Here is a 10,557-nt window from a genome sequence, read left to right as displayed (position 1 = left end):
AGGGCGATAATACAAATATAATACAGGGCGATAATATTTGGTGGTAACATTTTGAAAAGTGATACAGCCTTTTAAATATTTCGACGTAAAATGCCGAAACGAAAACAATAGTCCTTCAGGGACAAAGCCCCTGAGTCTAACTAAAAACTGATTCCCTTCCTCTCCTACAAATATTTTTGTTTTGTTTTGTTTATATAAAATATAACTTTATAACCAGTTTTCATAAAAAATTGTTTCACTACGGATTTGTATACTTTTACCCAAACTAAACCAATTAAAAAAAAAAAAAAAACTTGTATAAATTTATTTTTAAGCCTTATTTCCTCCCCTCTCCTGCAGTGAAATTTGCGTTTCATCAACTTGATTGTATGAATCCTGCTGATTTTTAAAAACACGACTAAAATTACTTTGGCTATTATCAGACGCCCGTGTACAAATGTATTTGTAAACGCTTCCTAGTTTTCGAATGCAAATTACTTAAAAGCATCTTTTGCATTAAAAAAAAAAAAAAAAAAGAGAGAGAGAGAGAGAAAGAAATCGGGTGTATATAAAGCTAAACTTTAAAGATTAAAACTAACAAAATTAACTTTTTATGTGACTTTAAAATCGACATTTTCGTTGATCTCTCCATCGGATAAAAATGGTTTAAGTTATATTGTGCTGACCCTTTATTTCAGGACCAGTTCTACGTATTGTAAATCACATTCTTCCTTAAAAGACTTATATGTGGACAAGGTACAGTTGACTAATTACAACACTGTAGAGGGCCAAAACCTATACTATTAAAATCTGTGCGCGTCTGTTTGTTTGTTCATGGCATCATCTCCTCCTAAACCATGGAGGTAAGAAAGGACCACCATTCCTACCTCCATGTCCTGAACGGCGGGGAGTTGAGTTTCGAGAGAGGTACTTCCCACCCGATTCCAAAAATTCGTGGGAAGCCATTTCGACCATCTTCATACGACATTAGTCAGCCGAGATATTAATTAAAAACTCTGAAAACGCTAATTTTCACACTTATTTTTCCGAGTGGCAACAGTCGCGCTCGCTGGAGATAAAAATCAGCTTTATTTCGAAAGGTGGTTCTACTGCTTGTTTTCAAATCGTAGAGTTTGTTAATGAAAAATTTGCGAAATTAAAATAACATTGCCAAACATTTTCTTCAACGTCATATTCTGACGTTGAAGAAAGCACGGGATTGCATGTGACGTCATTGTATGTCGAAATATTTTCGTTAATGTCAGCATTTTAAATCAATATCTGCTATTGGCAACTTTTTTGTTTCAGGTTAGTATAACTGACACGATACGTTATTGTCACATGAACACTTTTATTTATATTGAGAAAAAGTTGTTATTAGTTCAAAGGGACAATTTGCCCACAAGGACTATTAATTTCGTTTTAGAATTTTGCGTTGATTCACCATAAACGGCGAATCCCTTTTTAAATTGTTGCTACCAAATATTATAGCCCTGTATTATATTTAAAGAAATTAAATAGTAAAGAATCTGCATAAATGTATCTATGTTTCTCGTATTGTGATAAAACAACGGTACCTAGACTCATGAAATTTTGAATAACGTAATCCTCCATCGAATATGAGCATCTGGAAGCCCTAATTTGGAACTTGTTTTAGTATCGATTTCATATATTGTAACACTTTAACGAATCTTAACAAACTCAACGATTTCAAAACGAGCATTGGCAACACTGTCGAGGGGGGGGGCGGAGTTTATCTCCAGCGCAAGAGACTGTGTATCGCAAATTTTAAGGTTATTTTTTAATATTTTTAGCCCAAAGGAACATTATTCCAAATGCTCTCGAAACGTATATGTGTATGCCTATGAAAAAAACTCCCAAATGTTTTACATTTTTTTTAACATTTTTATTTCCAGCGCGTGAGACTGTGTATCAGAAATTCTTAAGATAAGCTCATTTTAAAATTATTTTGTGATATTGCTGAAGTGCAAGGAACATGCTATTTAAAGAAAAAAAGGTAACACTCAAAATGTTAAAAAAAACAAACGCCCCTTTGGACGTAATATAAAATTTAAAACTTTCAGAATTTCTTTATGAAACACTCTGTATGTTTTTCCTTTTAAGTAGCTTTTCTTTAAAGTGATCTTCGCGAAACTTTTATGTACTAAACTAAATAAACTTTTGATTCCATTTCAATTTAAATTCAGTTACTTCTGTTGTATAAGCTTTGCTTAATTTAACATATCTGAATTTTCAGATTATGAACTAGCGCCATTGCTATCAATCTTACATTTTTTTTCCCCTTTCTTTTTAATTCTTTCGATAAGATCTCTAAATACATTCACTATAATTCTAAAATTTTCACTGTTACAGAAATTCAAATATAAATTTACAAGTATCAAAACTTAATGTCCTTTTCTATTTCGATCTTTGTTAAGAAATTTATTATTTGAATATATTGTTTTCGATTTTTGATACAAATTTTTCACTAAAAATGCACATAAAATAGAATGCAGATGTTTATACATAATTCTTTCTTCCTTCAGAACAAGTTTGATCTAAGAGAATCTTGAAACTGTTGAACTTCGATTTAAAATTTATTAATGATATACAGCTAAAAGTCTTTAATCCGGAATCATCTATAATCCGGACCTCAAAGCTACAAACTTTCTGCGCATGCGCATATGCGTTTACGCATGCGCGTTTAATGTATAACGGACGGTATAAGCTAAGCTAAAATTATCAATTTCAGTTAATGTTGCAGATTGCATTGTTCCTTAATCTTCTAATTGGATCCGGCTTATTATTTTTTGCAGACTGTTAGAGCAATTTTATAAAAGTAAGCTTGAACTTTCGATTATGTCAAAAAGAATTTCCGATTCTCTGGGCTGCCAAAGAATCTACAAAGCGAAAGCATGTTTCGATGTCCTTCAAACAAAAACTGAAATTATTGCAAAAAAATGGATAAAGGCATATTCTTTGTTCCTCTAACCATTCCGAAATCTGTTTATCAATTTCACGCTGTTCTGGGGGGGGGGATGTCGCGGCGCGCAATGAACTGGAAGTTGATCTGTCAGCACTATCCTTATCTTCAGGGCAGATGTTTTTATTTTATTCGGCTAATAATTCCTTACTAACTGCAGTATTTCATCACGATGTACTCCGTCTTTGATATGATTAAAATCAAATTTCTCGTCATTATAAATATCACGAATACACATCAAATGGTTTTCTGGTTGCAATTTTCTAATTTCGACTATGCGTAATGTATGCTTTATGCATGCGCGCGTTAAAAGAAATGTTTAATAAAGTAAACAAATAAATATTAAGCTTTTTTTTGTAAATTTTGATACCCTTTAGATCATATTTGCTCTTTATTTCATAAATTACGGTTTCATATTTTTAATTTTATAATTCCTGCATGCCATCTTACCAGATTTAAACTGATGATCTATAATCCGGAATCGCCGAAGTCTCGACGAGTCCGGATTAAAGACTTTTGACTGTATTTGTTTACTGATAGGTTTATACTGCTAAATTTATTTTATATTACTTCTAAATCTGTCTTTCTTGTTTGAATATAATGTTTCGAAATTTTATACAATTTTTTTCACTAAAAATGCACATATAATTAATGACTCCTGCATACAAAAGTAGAATACACATGTTTATAGATAATTCGTTTTTCACAGCAAGTCAGATTTATGAGAATCTTGACAATATTGAACTTCGATTTAAAATTTCTTAATGATATATTTGTTTATTTTGTGGAATTGCTTTTGTATTATTTCGAAATTCGCTTTTAGTAAAATAGGTTTCATATTTACATATAAATTTATTAATCTGACCCTAAAATAAAACATCTGCGTATCTTAATTTTATTTAAATATGTTGCGAAATATGGAGATACAGCAAAGAAATAATAGAGTATGTTTGAGAACCGAATTAACGCTTAATAACGCTTATTATTAACGCTGTTTGGGAACTGAATTAACGAATTACGCTTAAACGAATGTGTGATAGCTTTAGGCTACTATCACACATTCGTTTGTTTCAAAAGAACAATTGTTTGAAACAATTTTTCTGCTTTGTCACAACAGCCAATCACCACAGATCTTTAGGGTTAACATGTAAATGAGAAACTGGTTCTCATTACAAACAAGCTGATTTGGTTAAAAATGAACAACTTGCAATTTTTTTCGAATGGAAGGAAAAAATCGCGCGTCTTTCTTTTAATAGTAAACGAGGCAGAAAAATTGTCCGAAACAGTTGTTCGTATGAAACAAATGCATTTGTGATATGGCCCTTATGAAACAATATGACACTAACCTTCAAATGAGGGTACAGCTGACAACGTATAATATCAGTTATATTAACATAATTAAAATGGTACAGTTTTGATAAATATTTTTATTGTTGTCGTGTCTATGATTAAGTCTATTCAAACAGTCTCATAGGTGAAGACGACAGCTCTGGCAGTCTACAAAATGTTATCATAGTAGAGGTTCCGTCTTTTAAACAAGACCCCAATTTTTAACAATTCAGTAAGGATGGCTGAGTAGTCAGAAATATGTGCAGTTGCTATTTCTGTGCCCATTAGGTCTTAGGATTTTTTTACTCTCTCTGTAAATTTCCAATCATCTGTGATGGCCAGTACTAAGTCTGACATTAATTTTAGTCGTAAGTCGATCTCCACTGATGTTATACAATTGGTGCTTTATTGAAATTCTTGAATCTGTATTTGGCCATGGCATTTGCGCCAGACACAATGACATTTACATTATTATTACTGTTGAGATTTCGAGCCTCTTTTGCCAGTTTATCTGCATTCTCGTTCCCTGTGATGTTGACATGCACTGGCAATCATTGAATAAGTGCGTTTAGGTGAAAGTGGATCATGTTGGTGATCAGGAAAGTTCCATCCAGGATTGTCTGTAGAGCTGCCTTTGAGCGACAGAAAACAACGAGCCCTTTTGTTTGCTAAGAAATGGGTCGAACATTAACTCAGAAATATCTCCACGAAAGTAATTTTCACAAAAAATTGTCAACCGTACCCTCAGCTAAAGCTTAACGCAAAATGCTTAAAGGGCCGTTCACACGGGGTTTGTTTGAGCTAACGGAGTCGGTTACTTATCCAGACTAGCTCCCTTAAACGTGAAGTTCAGATTTTTCAGCTGTCTCCGTTGTGAAGTACAACTAGTTTCTTTCGACACCGTGTCTTTTGTTAGCAGCTCATATAGGGAGATGAAAAATCTGAACTTTACGCACAGCGGAGCTGGTCGACACATGGAACTGAGTTCATTAGCTCAGATAAACTCCAGTGTGAATGGCCCTTGAGAGTTTGCAAAGTGAAATGAAATAAAAATAAACCACATAACACAATAACAAAAAGTCAAAATATTTATTTCCGTCAGTGACTTGAGTGTTGACGTAATCGCTCAATATTCACAGACCATTCATTATACTACAGCACATGGGGGTGAACAAAAAATGCCGCATAACAGAAGGGGCAACAAACAGGGGGCTGTACATGACGGTCGGGGATGGGACACTGTACAAAAGGACAGACAACTGTCTGTCCAATACTTTTCTCCGTTCCGTCTCCATTTTACAGTGCTCGATATAACGGAACAAAATTTCAATAAAGTCCTCCAAAAAAGAGTTTTTTTTTCTTACAATATTTTGCAACTTTTTCTCAAAAAGCGGCATCCGCTACAGCTGTACAGATTTTTTTTCGACCTGGAAATACGATGACACCTTTGCTCTATTAGGTACATACATCTGAATGAAGGCATTTCTTTATTTGCCTTCTTTTTTTTTTCTCTCTGTACAAGTAGGATAAGAACAAATGCTCCGACAACACGTATTCATGAAATATTGAGTAACAATAACATAGTTGAGCACTTTTTTTAAAAGTCGAGAGATGAGGGCGCCTCATTCACTGCATCCTTCTTTAAAAAATAAACAGCAAATAGTTGATGGCTTTGTTAGGCATGAGCAATGCACAATGAGCCATGAAGATGGAAACTAAATAAAATATACGTAGCCGGTGATTCAATATACTTAAAATGAATAACAAAAGACGTGTTATTGAATTAAGAAAAACGACGGATTATAACGATAATTTGTATTTAATGAATTAGTTTAATTAAATTTGAGGTTTTTGAATACAGTTGTGTATATTTATATATAAAATATAATTAATTGTTCTATATGCTCTGTTACGCGACATGTATTTAATGGAGAAAGCTATACAAAAATTTTTAAGTTAACAATTTTTCGAAGTGCTTTTTAATCAAAGCCTGATTGGTATCACATGGCCGATTGGGGAAATTTAAAATGTTGTCTTCACGTTATTTATTGGCTTTCGAATTCCATTGCGAATTTGCTAATTTCGAATTTGAAAATTCGATTACGAACTAAAAAAGATAATATTATTAGTCAATTAAAATTATTTTTTGTAAATTTACTATTAAAATGTTAAAAATGATAGAACAAATGTCACTTTTAGCACTACAGTATTAAAAAAAATCACAAAATCACGTTTTTTATTTAACGACTGGTTTTAGTAACTAATATAAATATTATAACAAAAGAGAAAGATTTTATAACAAACGCCTATATAATACTAATAAGTTCTAATACGGCAAAAGGTATTTAATAATGTAAAAAATATATGCCCATTAGGTAAACCTGAAATAAATAAATAAATGAATAAAAATAATTCTTTTTAAATGTATGTGTCTAATTTTTTTTGAAAGAAAACGACATTTAATGAAGCACCTGAATTGAAAAAAAAAAGGGGGGGAGGGGAGTTATCTTCATTACATCAATCAAAGCACACACTTTAAGCTTTTATAAAAATATTCTCAAGTTATATTATACAAAATTTCAAAAAGTATTTTACTTCCTTTAAGTAAGTAACTTTAAAACTATTTAACTTCCTAACATAAGCAAAAATTTGGTTCATGTTTGAGGATTACTCTTGCAAATACGCAAATACCTTGAACGGAAATACGAGACTCAAACTTAAATTCGCGACTTCGAATCGGTTCGAATATACAAGCAGCTTAAATAAAACATGACTATTTGCACAATGCTCATTTTGGACAAATATACTGGCACAATATTGTTAAAATATAGGAACAAATTAAATTTAAACATGACTTTCAGTTAAAAATATACTAAAATTACTGACCACAAAAAAACATAAAAAAACATGTCCTTTAGAATTTATAAGCATATTCTCTGGCAAATATTTACATATTTGTAATGCAATACAACCAGGACGTTGAACTTTTTGGAGTTACAATTATTAAAACACACTTCTAATAAAATTGATTGACATGACTATGTTGTGAAATGAATCCAAATAATAACAAACAATTAATGTTCGACAACATATGTAAAAGGATATTACAATTGCAAGTTATAAAAGATAATCAAGCATTTGATACAGCAATGTCCAAAATTATCATTTGCAAATTATATCTTTTGATAACTACAGCATCCAAAATGAACCCTAAAAACCTAAATGCTACTGAAAATAATCCATTTTTTGAAATAGATACTTAAATATATTTATTCATAATTTTATTATGCAAATCAAAGCAAATTTTAAGTTATAAAGTTAAAAAAATAATCTAAGAGTCAGATATTATTTTATCATAAATGTAACTTCCCTTGTAGAATTAAGCATAAAAATAAATTAAATAAGTTTAACGTCTAATTATTTTATTAGATTTAGATAAAATTTTACAACATATTAAAAATACTTTCATTGAACCACCTTAAATATTACCAACCTTTTAAAACTGTAACTTTACTTAGTCGAACATAATACTTATAATAAATAATACACATACAAGAATTATTTTATGAGTGTAAACAGTTAAACCGACTTATCGCGAATAAAATTTTTAATTAAACAAAAACATTGATTGTGCAAATTTAGGATTGCAAAAGAAAAAAAATCTAGGAAAAAAAATTTGAGCTGTAACTGTAAATACATTTTGAATTACAGTTTTAACAAAATAGCATTTAGCCGTAAAAATAATGTCTAAGTAAGTTTTCGAGTACAAAACTATTTCAAAAACTACAATCATAAAACACTGAATTACCATAATTATTCATTAATAACTGGTTGTACAAATTTTTGATATGTGATAAACAAAGCCCCAAGAAACTAAATCATTCTTTATAAAGTTAAAATGTATAACTAAGTTAACGTTTCTATGAATAAAACAATACACATATATAGTAATAACAAGACAATAAAACTGGCCAAAGGGGATAGCAGTGAACTGAGGCGCATAACAGGTGGAATAAAAAAAATATTTTGTCATGAAGGTATCCCAGGTCGAGACGGATCACACATTGATGTCCTAAGTACAAAAAACAAAGAACCAAAATTAAAAGAGAAGGAAGGGGGGAAATAAGATTGTACACAGAGGGCAGAAAATGTTAATGATAACAAGATGGACGACATCAAGATGACGGACGATGGAGAGGCCGCCCACGCGTTGTGACGTCACTCGGCCAGGCCTGAACACGTATACGATGCTGAAGAGGTTGAGAAAAAGACAACCTCCATTTTGAAGTCCATACGTCACTTCTGCTTTTTTGCTGAAATTATGGCACGATTTTTTTTCCGTAACTTTTTTTTCTCGATATCAGTTGTGTTGAGGCGAGTTGAGACTTTGCCCGTCTCAACGACTCATAGTGGCACATAAAAGAGTTCGCGATCCTACCGCGTGGTGGCAGCACCTGTAGTCCCTTATTCTCACGTATGTATATGTAACAAATGTCCAGATTGCTGGAGTGACCCTCCGGTATTTGTTGGCGAATTGGCCAGACTACTATGGATGCAAATCTGGTGGCTGAAAGAAAGAAAAAAGAAAAAGTCATCTCAAACTCTAAAACATGCTTTTTATAAAATGTATCACAAGAAAATCATATATTGTTATAATATAAAATAATGGATTTTTAGATCACTAACACTATCATTCTATGTTAAAATACTAGAAGTCTGACACAAAGAAAAGATACACTAAGAAAAAGCTTTGGAAGGCTATATCGAAAAGAGTAATACAATAAATCCTTGCCAAGCGCGGATTTGCGAAACGCGAATTTGCATGTTGGCGCTCCTTTAATTGTTCCCATTTAATTTGTTCAACGCTAGAATTTCATTCTAATGTTTTATTCTAACGCTCATTCATGAACGCTGAATGCTTGCTGGGGTCAGTTCTCGCAGAAATCGCCCAGATTGCAAAAGGAATTTGCGGCGCAGGATATTAAGATATGGAAGGATTAGTGGTCAAAGATAATCGATGAATGACAAATAAAGTATTGAATGATCTTATAACACCAGCCGACAGTGAAAGCAGTGATAATGAAGAAGACAAAGCGAAAATGCATAAGAAATGTCTGACTTTGCAGTGGAGACTGACTCCAATGAAGAAAGGAAAGAACACTTTGTGAAAAGCATTGGAAAACACTGTGCTTCTTAGCGCTAAACTTTTTTTTAAAGAGTTTGTCATTGTTTGAAGCAAAAATTACCAGATTTAAAAAAAAAAATTCCATCACGTACTGATTAAACAGTAATAAAATCGTTTCAATTAGCATTGCTTCATTTTTTTCCTTCGAATTAAAACAAAATTTAGGTTTGTTTAAATTATACATACTTTCTTTGTCTGAATTATACTTAACGCATTTTTCTATAGAAAGTTATAACGTAATTTCGCTCTGTGTGCAGTGTACCAATGACATAAACCCCGCGTTCGGCAACGGTTTATAGTATTGATGCTCTTTTATTCATATCAAAGAAGTATGCAATAGAAAATAGTATAGTAAGTGAAATTACGATCAAACAGAAATACTCATTAATCCTAGTAGTAAATTAACCACAAAACTTCGTTTCTCGTTTCAAATTTGGCAATGGATTTGTTGCACGATGGCATGACGAATATTGAAAACTACCAAAACCACACTTCTTTCTATTGATAAATTCAAGCTTCAAATCATATCTAATTCTCTTCAAAATTTTTTATCACAATGGTTCAGGCGTAAATACGTAGGTGAAAGTATTCTTCCTATATGTCCTAGCAGAAAAATCATCACGATTCGAGGTGGATATAGGACAAGCATCACGGAAGATTATGTACCTCATTCCAAAGCCATAACATCAACTTTTCGTTCACGTTCTAACTTCCTTAACATATTCTATACCTACTTAAGAGCATTAAAGCGGTCGTAAAAGACCTGAATAGTTCAGAATGAAAGAGCAATTTATGAAATTTTACGACTTTAAACAGGCATACAATATTAAACCACTGAACATTTAAAGAACTATATTTGGAGAGTGTCTGCATGAACTACATTAAAGTAATAAATAGCTGTATACGTTCTATGATTCAAAATACTATCCTAAAATCTATATATTGAACGAATAAATTAACACTACCAATCTGAGTTTGTGAATAAATTTAACATTCTATATCTCCTTCGAAAGCTATTAGAAACAGTGAAAATAAAAATTAGCTATTTTTGAAATATACATTGGAACGATAAATAAAGAAA

The 10,557-nt window shown here is 31.9% G+C and overlaps 1 protein-coding gene across 3 annotated transcripts in view; it reads right to left on the bottom strand.

The window, feature by feature from the left end:
- Window positions 1-5,366: 5,366 nt before the first annotated feature.
- Window positions 5,367-10,557, bottom strand: part of LOC118188222 (homeobox protein extradenticle-like) — a 485,355-nt gene continuing 480,164 nt past the window's right edge. For all 3 annotated transcript variants that reach the window (XM_085806732.1, XM_085806734.1, XM_085806733.1), the window contains one exon: window positions 5,367-8,858. In XM_085806732.1, the coding sequence (XP_085662858.1) occupies window positions 8,838-8,858 (21 nt within the window). In that variant the 3' untranslated portion in view covers window positions 5,367-8,837. The remainder of the gene's footprint in view (window positions 8,859-10,557) is intronic.

This window comes from Stegodyphus dumicola, chromosome 12, assembly GCF_044657685.1.
Source record: "Stegodyphus dumicola isolate Sdum_Otavi_A_Nest chromosome 12, ASM4465768v1".
NCBI lineage: Eukaryota > Metazoa > Arthropoda > Arachnida > Araneae > Eresidae > Stegodyphus > Stegodyphus dumicola.
Note: the sequence above shows the minus strand (reverse complement) of the source record. Positions and strands in the feature narration are given on the sequence as shown.